Source organism: Cnephaeus nilssonii (genome assembly GCF_951640355.1).
Source record: "Cnephaeus nilssonii genome assembly, chromosome: 7".
Taxonomy (NCBI): domain Eukaryota; kingdom Metazoa; phylum Chordata; class Mammalia; order Chiroptera; family Vespertilionidae; genus Cnephaeus; species Cnephaeus nilssonii.
In genome coordinates, this window is record NC_137078.1 from 1,968,002 (window position 1) to 1,980,866 (window position 12,865).

The 12,865-nt window shown below is 43.7% G+C and overlaps 1 protein-coding gene across 5 annotated transcripts in view; it reads right to left on the reverse strand.

Annotated features, from left to right (window-relative positions):
• Positions 1-12,865, reverse strand: part of PLS1 (plastin 1) — a 222,745-nt gene continuing 209,880 nt past the window's right edge. For all 5 annotated transcript variants that reach the window (XM_079777349.1, XM_079777350.1, XM_079777348.1 and 2 more), the window contains 2 exons: positions 3,242-3,366; positions 1-1,731 (listed from right to left, as the gene is read on the reverse strand). In XM_079777349.1, the coding sequence (XP_079633475.1) occupies positions 1,596-1,731; positions 3,242-3,366 (261 nt within the window). In that variant the 3' untranslated portion in view covers positions 1-1,595. The remainder of the gene's footprint in view (positions 1,732-3,241; positions 3,367-12,865) is intronic.

Genomic DNA, 12,865 nt, shown 5'->3' on the forward strand with positions numbered 1-12,865 from the left:
CATACACAGAATTTTTATTAAATATACTTTGTGAGAAAAAGAACACCCTGAAGTGCTAACTTTCATGTAAATCAGATAACTTAGTAAATATATGGCGAAAAAAATCAAAAGGGGAAACATGATTTAAATAATCTCACAAAAGAGCAAGAACATATCTTAATCATCATATAGGAAAAAAACATCAAAATATAAAAGGAAAGGAAATCTCTCTTATAGAAGAATATACTTCATAGTTCCACCTGTTCATAATTCCAGTGAAAATCTTACCAATATGTATATTTTAATCAATGGTAAAAGGGAAGTTAGACTTCTCATTCATACTGACATAAAGTGACAGTATTTTTGTTGCACAGCAGTTTCACTGGTACTGACAGTGGAAGATGAAGAAAGCAGATTTCTGAATTCAACTGTTAGTAAAGAATCTTTCCACTCCTAAAAAATCAGACAAAAATAGGTCTCAGACTTAGTTGTTCCTAAGCAACACAAGCATTTACCAAACATTGCCAACTTGTAGGAGGCTGCAGAAAAAAACGTGAAAATGCTCTATGTTAAAAAATACTTTGTGTTACTTTCTGCTAAAGAGATTCAGTTGGCATGTTCTAGATTATTTAGGGCTTCAGTAGAGATCAAAATTAGCATCTGTAACATGAAGCTAACATTATAGCATCAACATATTTTGAAATCCTCTAGCCAAAGTTTGGCTCTAAATATCTGGAAGAAGTCAGTCACAAATATCCATATGCACATCAAAAATGAATATTTCTAAAAGAAATTTTCATGTACCAAATAGTTGCAAACTGAAAAGTACACACAGTGGGGGCACAATAAATACTTATTGGTTGGCTGACTCACCAATTATACATACCGTTTAAGAAAACCCAGATAATTCGGTGCAAAATATATACATACACAGACATATTTCCCTAATAACATTTTGCCAATATATATATGCTGCCTGTCATTACCTAACAAGCATATATAAAGTATCAATGGAGTTGAAATTAAGTTTTAAGTAAAAAGCTCTGGCTTCTTACATAAGAGAATGAACTTTGGGATTTCTTCAGGAGTTCTCATATATTAAAAAAAATTAATGTTGCTAGAACAATACTTGTCACTTAAAAGTTTTAGACAATATAGAAATTTACAGAAAAGTTAGTTTAGACCACTGCACATAGAGGGAAAAAACAAAGTGATGAAACTGAATTATGACTTTTAATGCAGTTATAATCAAATTTAACACAAATCAAAACACATTTCACAGGACTTGCAAAAAATTTTGTATTGATCTTTTAGAACCATTAAAAAGATTAAATTAGTCTTGTTTTAATGAGACTTTCCAGAAATGAAAATAATTTAATTGCGAAATATCAGCTTGATGATGAACATATTCTAAGTATCTACTAGTAAATTAATTGTGTTATCCAAAAAGGTTGACAAATTCTAATTAGTATGAATAGGATATTGAATTCATTAATGAATTTTACAATTGTTTTGAGCATATAAGTAATCTCTGCTTTTATACCTACTACATTTCAGAATTCTGTAAACTGTGAGGCATTCCATGTGTTAATGTGGCAGAAAATCATATTAAATGTTTATTTTATTCTGTTTAGTCCTTTTCCCATTAAGCATGCAAACACCGTCATGACCATCTTTGGCTTTACTTCTACAAGGTCGTCAGGTAAGGCATATATCCTGGCACCAATCTTTCGAGCAACTGAAATGGCATATCTTGAAAAAAACAAGAAAAATATATTGGTATTTGATATCTACTGTGTTTTCTTTATTATATATATATATATATGCCTAAGTGACTGGCTGGTAGCTATGACACACAATGACCACCAGGGGGCAAACGCTCAATGCATGAGCTGCCGAGCAACAGCAACTTTGCAGAGTGCCCTCTCTCACTCTGGGACCCTTTGGGTAAGGTGACCAGACGTCCCGCTTTTGACAGGACAGTCCCGATTTTTAACAATTTGTCCCGCGTCCCGCGGCGTTTTTAAAAAGTCCCGATTTTTGGAAAGAATGCACGACAAGCTAGGGAACGGCGGGAGAACGGGAAGGGAATATACGGTTTTCGGCGGCCATCTGGCTATTTAGCCAGGATATGAGTTTTATATTATTTTTGTTAATTTTATAATGTTAAACTGTAATAATAACAAATAATTGTTGAGAACTGATTATCGAGAACTGCTTATCAAAGTTCGCATTGTTGATCAGTTGTTAGAATTCGACCACCATTGTTTGGACTTAATGAACAATGGCATTTTGGGGGATTGGCAACGACGAAAACATTTTGTAACTGTCTCTCAGACGATACACATTGTACTGCGTGCTAGTAAGCTAGTTAAACAAGTGATGTCATTACAAATCAGCTATTCAGATAATTAGGGAAGTAATTTATTTATTTCATAAATACATAAATTTTCTCTAATTTAGCAGACAGTACTCGTATTATTTATATTTTATAGTGGCGGCAAAAAGTCTAGCGCCGGCCTTGAAAGTGACACTTACGGCAAATTCATGACCTTTTAAACAATGACAGCAATCTACTAAAAAAAATTCACTCAAATGAGAAATATGCCAAAGAATAAAATAATACTATACATAATTTTTTATTTATTATATTTGTAAATTGTACTTATGTTGAAATTTTAAAAAAATATATTACAATACTAATTTTGCATTCTATGAAAATTTTTGTTGCTCCATATAGACCAAATTTTTAATCAACCCCCCCCCCCACCACCACCACCACCACCACCACCAGTCAATGGTGTCCCGCTTTACCAATGTTAAAATCTGGTCACCTTAGACTGCCAGTTTTGGCCCTATCCCTGCAGACCAGGCCAAGCGCCCCCACCTGCCTGAGGGACCCCACTCACTCCACAGACGCCCTTTAAGCTCTGGCACTGCCCCAGGTGCGGCTGGCCAGAGAGGGACCATGGGAGGTTGGCTCCAGGGTGTGTCAGGCCCGTCTCACCGCCGGCCACCTTCTAATTAACTTTTTGTCAATGTGCACGAATCTATGCACATAGATATGCATATAGTATGTTAATAAAAGAACGAAATATTTTATGATTTAACTTTACAAAAAAGTTAAGTTTGAGTAGTTAAATCATATTACCTATACAAGTTGTATTTAAAAATGTGAATCTTAAAGATATATTAACCTTACCTGTATGGATTTAAGAATTTAAAGAGCCACTATGTTCTAATACAAACAATAAAAGCTTACTTAGCATTGTTCAGCTTGTCCTCATCAGAGAAGTCTTCTCTCTTTATCATTTCTTGCCGAACTGCATTTGGTGCAATGGCATCTATTAAGTCTAGGACAGGTAAACTAGTGCTAATAGATTTGTCCTAGAAAATAAAGAATAGATGAAAATTCGTATCAAACCAGAAGATCATGACCATAAAACTGAAAGCAATTTATAAACTTTCTTTACACTCAACATTCAGCTTCTCTGCAACCAGCACACATCACAAATCATTAAAAATACACTTTCCCTCCCATCTTTACAGAGCTTACATTGTAGAGAGCTATCATCTTCCTGAAGTTGTGGATGTGACAATTACAAAAGTATGCTAACTACAGTATTCATTCTGTATAAAATAAACAACATTTGAAATGAATGGAGATGAATTTTAAATAGTTTTGCAAATTCTAACAACCCTATATAATAAAGAGGTAATATGCAAATTAACCCACAAGCCATCACAAGATGGCTGCGCCCACAGCGGAGGTGGGGTTCCTGTAACCAGCAATCAGCAGGGACCTGAGGCTGCATGGCGCTGGGCCGGGGGACATGAGCCTGCGCCCCCACGCCCAGTGGGGCATGACTGGGGACCTCAGGCTGTGCCCCCCGCCCGGCAGGGCTTGACGGGGGACCTCAGGCCGTGGCCACTGCCCGGCAGGGCTTGATGGGGGACCTCAAGGCGTGCCCCCTGCCCTGGTGCCAGGCCAGGGGGGGACCTGAGGCTACACCCCCCGCCTCGGTGCCCAGCCGGGAGACCTAAGGAGACCTCAGGCCACTCCCCCTGCCTGGCGGGGCTTGACAGTTGACCTCAGGACATGCCCCCTGCCCAGCTGGGCTTGATGGGGGACCTCAGGCTGCGACCCCCGCCCAGCAGGGCTTGATGGGGGACCTCAGGCTGCGACCCCCGCCCAGCAGGGCTTGATGGGGGACCTCAGGCTGCGACCCCCGCCCTAGGCCAGGGGACCTGAGGCTGTACCCCTCGTCGGGCAGGGCTTGACAGGGTTGGGGCTGGCCGGGTATGGATCTCGCCCAATGGGGCGGGCGGGGGGGGGGCCGGCTGGGTCTGGGTCTCATGTAATTTTGAGGCAAGCACAGGTGGGTGGGAACTTGACTCCGGGTCCCGCAGCGCACCCCAGACTCTGACAGGAGGAAGGTTTTCATATACATTTTACTAATTTTCTTTCATCTCTGACACTTCTATTATAGAGAAAGGGCAAATAGCAATCCTATCTAATAATAGACAAATATGCAAATTGACCATACCTCCGACACACCCACAAGCCACACCCACCATCCAATCAGAACGAGTATGCAAATTAACCCAAACCAAGATGGCTACAGCCACAGAGAGCAAGGTTTCCTAGGTAACAGAGGAAGCCAAGCTTTCTGCCAGCCGATGCAGGCCTAAGCCTCCACTCAAGCTACAAAGTTTCAATTATAGAAGGTAAACAAATTCAAACAAATGGCGGCAGAATGGAGCTTGAGAGAGCAGGCCAGGGTTGCTGCCGGCAACAGGGGAAGCAAAGCTTTCTGCACACCCTGGCCGGGCTCACCCGCTTAGGGCAACAAAGTTTCAATTATAACCCCAACACAAATGGCTACCAGCCTCGGAGGGAGCCCCAGGCTTGGCTCCACTCCAGGCTACAAAGTTTCAATTGTAGAAGGAAAATAAATTCCAGATACCAGGGCCTCTGCTTGGGTTGCCAGGGGGCGTGGCCCGCCCGCAAACCACCACAGGCCCCTCGCTCAGGCCGCCCCACGCCCCAAGGGAACCCCACCCTGATCAGGGACATCCTTCAGGGCAAACCAACTGGCCCCCACCCCTGTACCAGGCCTCTATCCTATCTAATAAAAGAGTACTATACAGATTGATCACCACTGCAACACACAATATAGCTGCCCCCATGTGGTCAAAGATCCTGCCCCCATGTGGACACAAAATGGCCACCACAAGGTGGCCAGCAGGAGAGGGCAGTTGGGAGGCACCAGGCCTGCAAGAGAGGGCAGTTGGAGGTGATCAACCCTGCAGGAGAGGGCAGTTAGGGGTAACCAGGCCGGCAGAGGAGGGAAGTTGGGGGCAACCAGGCTGGCAGCAGAGTGGTTAGGGGGTGATCAGGCTGGCAGGCAGAAGCGGTTAGGGGCAATCAGGAAGGCAGGCAGGCAAGCAGTTGGGAGCCAGCAGTCCTGGATTGTGAGAGGGAGGGCCTAAACGGGCAGTCGGACATCCCTCCAGGAGTCCCATATTGGAGAGGGTACAGGCTGGGCTGAGGGACAACCCCCCTCTGTGCACGAATTTCGTGCACCGGGCCTCTAGTATTAAAATATTTCCTCTAATTAATTCCCTTTTAATGTGCACAAATTTCATGCACTGGGCCACTAGTAATATATATTTTTAGACAACAAAGGGCAACAAAGTTTCAATTATAACCCCAACACAAATGGCTACCAGCCTCGGAGGGAGCCCCAGGCTTGGCTCCACTCCAGGCTACAAAGTTTCAATTGTAGAAGGAAAATAAATTCCAGATACCAGGGCCTCTGCTTGGGTTGCCATGAATTCCTAAGCCTTCACTTAATTTTTTCAAAAGGAAAAATGATAATGGAAAGGAACTAACATTTACAAAAGCATTTTTCTTGTTGTTTTACATGTTTAGCTTATTTAATCCTTTTAACAAACTGGTATTCAAGAAATTATAATATCTCTTTTAAAGAGAAAGAATATAAAGTTCATAGAGCTCCAGTGACTTTTCCACATAACCAGTAAGTACAGAATTGCTATTTGAATCCATAACTGTCCCTCTCAAGATTCTCTTCATTGTTGACGTTACCTCCAAGACAAACTAAAAAGGGATAACTAAGTTTTAATGACTAGAGCATTGCAGTTGAAGTTAGAAATCCTGGTCTGAATTTATTTTACCACTTACCAATACAAATTATCTGTTCTGTCTCTCAGCTTGAATGGTGGCCACTGTTTTTTGCCTACCCAAAATCCATTCCTTACTACTTTCTCCATCCTAACAAAACTCACATTTTTGCTGTTACCTCCCACACATGGACATGTGCTCCAAGGAAGGCTGATCCCATCCACAGTTCCAGAGGTGTCCTGAATTAGTCTAGGCCATGCATTCTGAGGTTGGGGTGATCAAGTTACTCTTTTATGTATAAAGCAGACATACAGTAATATCTATGTTCTTAAAATGGGGAAGGGGTGTTTAGGAAGAAAATGTCTAAGAAGACTCCTTGAGTGAATAATAAAACACATTGAAAAATACTAGTCTAAGCCACATTGATTAATTTGGGTTTAATTTAATTTAATGTGAGGCCCTTACTATTCGGAGAGAATTATGAAAAGCCAGCAAACCCTCCTCCTGGATGTGAATGAGAGGATAACACCTCTGTAGCCAGAAGCTATCCTATAACCAAGAGGAGAACCAGCTTTAGGGTGAAGTTGGCACTTTAGATGGCAAAGAATGGATGGACAAAAACTTGAGTCCTGAATGACATTCTTCAGTGACTGGTTCAACCAACCTTGAAGTCAGTCCTACACCTCTGGATTTCTGCTCTTGTTCTGTATCTTTTCCTTTGGCTTAAATCACTTTAAACTTGATTTCTGTTACCTGAAGTCAAAATTATTCTTTCCAAATTACTACAATGGGAATGTCACAGGAATCCTAGGAATATTAAGATTATACGCATACGAGCCTAACCAATGGTTAAGTTCAACAGGGGGTGGGGGCATCCGTGGGGAGGGGTGTGGGATGGGAATGGGGGGATGAGGACAAATATGTGACATCTTAATCAATAAAGAAATTTAAAAAAAAGATTATATATGTGAAAGCCTCCAGTATAGTTTCTAGCCAAAAGTCATTCTTAATAAATGTTTCATAAAACAATTTGAAGCATGTGAAACAGAGTAACTGCCTGCTCTCTTTGGGTCATGATCTATGAGCCACTGCATTTATTAATTTTATAAAAGTTTATATTCTTCATTTTCAGGAATGCTTATTATATGAAACACTTCGGGGGGGGGGTAGAAGTAGAGGGATAAAAATAGAGTTCTTCAGTCTATTTCTTGGTGGTAACTTGGATCTGTTTTTGTCATCTTCTCTATTTCTGAAAAATTCTCACACCTGTTTTCTCAATGTGTATTCTGCAAACTACCTAGATAAACATCACCTGAGGTGCTTGTTAGAAGCACAAATTTATCCCTATCCTCAAATTAATGAGTCTGTAGATGGGGCGAGAAACCTACACTTTTTAAAAAAAATTTCTTTATTGATTAAGGTATCACATATTTGTCCTCATCCCTCCAGAAATCTACAATTTTAATAAGCTTTCTAGATGTACATTGTTCTACTTCCTAAAATTAAACTTAACACTTATATAACCCTATTACATAAAAAGCCAGGGTCTATCACTACCTAAACGACAGATGGATGACAAAACACCAGGCTAGGGTCCCAGCCGGCACAGCGGGCATCAGTCCTGGGTCCTGACTGGCGCAACGGGAGTCAGTCCTGGGTCCCAGCTGCCCATGGCATGGTGGCAGGAGGCAGCTATGGGTACCAGACACCCGCAGCACAGCAGTGGGATGGAGCTGTGGGAACAGGAGCATGCTACCATTGGACTGGCCTCTAGGTACCTCCCCCCGACCACAAGCTCCAGGGAACCAGAGCCATGCTGCCATCGGACTGGCCTCTTGGTTTATACCCTCAGCATGCAGGCTCTGGGTAACCAAATCCATGCTGCGATTTGGGAATCTTGGTCCCTCCCGCTGCCCACAGGCTCCGGTGAACCGGAGCCATGCTGCAATCAGACTGGCCTCTTAGTCCCACCGCCCCTCGGCCCGTAGGCCTGGGTAACCAGAGCCATGCTACAATGGGACTGGACCCTACCCGAGGGGTTGCGGATTGTGAGAGTATGCAGTCTGGGCTGAGAACTCCCTCTCCCCTCAAGTGCACAAATTTTCATGCATCGGGCCTCTAGTCCTATATAATAAAAGGCTAATATGCAAATCAACTCAATGGCAGAATGACTGGTCATTATGTTGTGCACTGACCACCAGAGGGCAGACGCTCAATGCAGGATCTGCCCCCTGGTGGTCAGTGCACCAGAAGCCAGGCTCATGGCAAGTGAGCACAGCAGTGTTGGCAGGAGCCTCTCCCACATCCATGACAGCACTAAGGATGTCCGACTGATGGGTGAGGCCTGCTCCCCCATGGAAGCAGGCCTCACCCATCAGTTGGACATCCCCCAAGGGATCCCGGACTGTGAGAGGGCACAGGCCAGGCTGAGGGATCCCCCTCACTGAGTGCACAAATTTTGTGTACCAGCCCTCTAGTTCTATAATAAAATTATAATTTCTATGTGCTTTCTTTTCATAATATTTCTGTGGTGATTCAAAAACAGACAAGTGGAGAGATCCAAGATGGCTGCCAATGGGATGGTTGGCTGCAAGATAGTGTGTGAGTGAGAGAACGAAGTAAGAGTGTGTGGATATGCGGGGGTGTCTGTATTTGTCAGTGAGGGACAGCTATAATTCACAGGCCTGGTGGGAACTGGAAGACCAAACTCCCCTGGCTGGGCAGCCTCTACTGTTGGTGAAATCTCTCCTGGAGTGGCTGGCTCTGCCACAGAGACCACACCATCTTGAAAGGGAGACTGGCTGTGATAGGGAGACCAGCTGTGATCAGAAGCCCAGCCTTACCTTCAACCGGGAGACCTCGGATACTTCCCAGGACCTTACAACCACAATGCCCAGGGACTAGCTGCCTCAGCTGCAAACCCACGAACACTGGAATTCCAACCTCCCCAACCGCGGGCTGTCCAGAGGGAGACAAAGTGGCGCCAAAAATGTGGACAGGCCCTGTGCCTTCTCACAGAGCAGATAGAACAACTGAATTCAACAACAACCACCTGGAACTGGCAAATTAAACACAGCTGGTGAGGCAACGCACGGACAGAAAGGTCAGATATCACCTAAAGAAAGGTGAGATTTGGGATCAAGGCGGGAGGGAGAAACACGTGCAGCGGGAACTAGAGTCTCAGAGGAAGGCTGTGCCCCACAAAGTCCGCAACCAATGGGATCGGTGTAGCCCTTGAATGTGGAAGGGGGTTCACAGGGCTGCTGGCAGAAGGGAACTCTAGATATTAAACCAAAGCTGGACTGGGCCCAGAAAGGCAGCGTGAAGGAAAAAAAGTCACGCATAGTGCAGGGGAAAAAGATGTGAGTCTGCATGCCTCTTCTGGCCATTTTTTTAAAAAATCCTTATTTTTGCTTGCTAAGTACAGTACATAGGATCTTCCAATTAAAAACACTCACCGAGAGAAGAGGAACCAAGATGGCGGCAAAGTTAAACAACTAAACTGCCGCCTCGCACAACAATTTCAAAAATACAACTAAAAAACAAAACGTCTACCACCCAGAACCACGGGAAAGCTGGCTGAGTGGTAGATTTACAACTAAGAAGAGAAGGGAGCACAAACGCTGGAGAGCTGAGGTACGGAGGCACGCGCGAAGCGGGCTGGCGGCGGGCGACTGGGCGCACGGCTTTTCTTCAAACCGAAGGGAGACAAACTCCCGATCACTCTGAACTCCAGTTTCTGGGGACACGCGGGGGACCCAGACACCTACGGGGAGAAGCTGGACTCTCGGCCATCGGTCGGAGAGTGAGAGTGACTTTTCTGCAGAGGTGCGCCCAGCAATCAGGGTTTGCTGCGCTGGAGCACAGGACACGGGGACTTGGAAATGCGGAAAGGCAGAGACGGCTGAAGGCAGCCATAGCCGTTGGCCACGCCCCAGCCTAGTGACATCCTGAGACCCTGCCCCGCCCTAAGACCCCGCCCCGCACATTCTACAAACCTGCCCAGGCTCCACACAGCGGCTTTTACATATAAATGGCCTGTTCTGTGGCAGCTTATCCAAATAAATTGCAGCTCCCATCAGACTGCTCCAAAACCGCCCAAGCAAAGAGGAGAAAACTGTAGCTCTTGCTGTTGCTCCTGCTGGGAGGCCTCAGACCTGCACCCCATTGGAGATCCAGACACTAGGGTATCTAGTGGTTGGTGTGGACGACACCAGATTTCAACCACTCTCATAAGGGACACATTCAAGAGGCAGACTCAGTGAGCACCAAAGCCCTACTGTGTCTCCAGAACAGCAATTCTTCCTTTATAGACACAGCAGGTCCTCACAGCCAATTGGCCTGGAGGTCAATTCCTCCCAGTGTACCAACAGCAATCAAGGCTTTTAACTACACCAAGACTTTCCACTCAGCCCACAAAGGGGTGTACCAAGAACGACCACCCAGGGTGATTGGGGAAGCTGAGCTACCGGCCCATATAGGTCACTGACCACACAAAGCCACTCCATCAACACAGGGAGGCAGCCAAAATGCGAAGACACCAAAGTATGTCATGAGTAGGCGAGATGGAGGAAAGCAAACTAATAGACGACATGGTGTTCAGAACCACATTTATAAGGTTACTCAAGAATCTTCTAAAAACCACTGAGAAACTTGAAGAGACCTTCAAGGACCTTAATGAGAATACCAAAAAAATGGAAAAGGACCAGTCAGAAATTATGCATACACTGTCTGAAATAAAGAATATACAGACACTCAACTGTAGACCACCATACCCGAAGAGTCAAACCAAAGATCTGGAATATGAGGAAGAAAAAAACACCCAACCAGAGAGGCGGAAAGAAAGAAGAATCCAAAAGTGTGAGGATAGCGTAAGGAGCCTCTGGGATGGCTTTAAGCGTACCAATATCCGAATTTTTGGGGTGCCAGAAGAAGAGAGAGAGCAAGATACTGAAAACCAATTTGAAGAAATAATGACTGAAAACTTCCCCCACCTGGTGAAAGAAATAGACTTACAAGTTCAGGAAGCACACAGAACCCCAAACAGAAGGAATCCACAGAGGACCACACCAAGACACATCATAATTAAAATGCCAAGGGCAAAAGACAAAGAGAGAATCTTACAAGCAGCAAGAGAAAAACAGTTAGTTACTTACAAGGGAGCACCCATACGATTATCAGCTGATATCTCAACAGAAACTATGCAGGCCAGACGGGAATGGCAAGAAATATTCAAAGTGATGAATAGCAAGAACCTACAACCAAGACTACTCTACCCAGCAAAGCTATCATTCAGAATTGAAGGTCAGATAAAGAGCTTCACAGATAAGAAAAAGCTAAAGGAGTTCATCACCACCAAACCAGTATTATATGAAATGCTGAAAGGTATTCTTTAAAAAGAGGAAAAAGAAGAAAATAGTAAAGATAAAAATTATGAACAACAAATATATATCTATCAACAAGTGATCCTAAAAATCAAGTGAATTAAAAATCTGAGGAACAGAATAAACTGGTGAACATAATAGAATCAGAGGCATAGAATGGGAGTGGATTGATAATTCTCAGGGGGAAAGGGGTGTCTGGGGCGGGTGTACAGGAAGAGACTGGACAAAATCATACACCTATGGATGAGGACAATGGGGGGGAGAGGTAAGGGCAGAAGGGGGGTGGGAACCGGGTGGCGGGGAGATATGGGGGGGAAAAAGGAGAAACAATTGTAATAATCTGAACAATAAAGATTTATTTAAAAAAAAGAACAGAGCTCAACACAGTAAATATTTTGTAAGTTTCTGTAGAAAGCATGAATAAATGAATAACAAAATGAAAAAAATAAATAAATAAAAATTAAAAAAAATAAAAACACTCACCGAGACTGCAGGGGAAAGTTGTTTTTGTGGAAACTGGGGATCAGAGTTAAGAGAGATGAACAGAAAACCAGCTCTGGGCCCTGGCCGGTTTGGCTCAGTGGATAGAGCGTCGGCCTGTGGACTGAAGGGTCCCAGGTTCGATTCCGGTCAAGGGCATGTACCTTGGTTGCGGGCACATCCCCCGTAGGGGGTGTGCAGGAGGCAGCTGATCGATGTTTCTCTCTCATCGATGTTTCTAACTCTCTATCCCTCTCCCTTCCTCTCTGTAAAAACATCAATAAAATATATTTAAAAAAATAAAAAGTAGGTTAAAAAAAAAAAAAAAGAAAGAAAACCAGCTCTGGGGCAGTCTGTCCTTCCAACCCAGTATTAAGTGCGGCAGGAAAACCAAAATCTAAATACGGGGTAGAGAGGCCTTTTAGCCCCATATATTAAGACAGAAACACTGCCACCCAGGGGTTGTATCAGAAATTGATTCTTGTGTGTAAATACAACTAACAGCAGGCTTAGAACCAAAGAGAACAGACAGATCCGCCTGGTTGAAAACAGGATTGTGGCTTATGACACAGAGGAGTGGTGAATCACAGGGAACTTCAATACTGTGCTGACTACCAGAAAGGAAAGACATGCCAAGCAGAATCATAGAGGAAGTAAATGACCTTCAGTACTTCACATTTTTATTTTACTTAACCCTTTGCACTCGCTTGCTTGTTCCTCGAGCTGCTACCGATGCTAACCGTGTCGAGTCACACTCGACATCCGAGTGCAAAAGATTAAGAAACTAAATTTCTTTTTCTCTCACTTGATTTTACCTTGTTTATTATATTGTTAATTTTAACTATTATTATTATTAATATTACTTTAACCTTTTTAA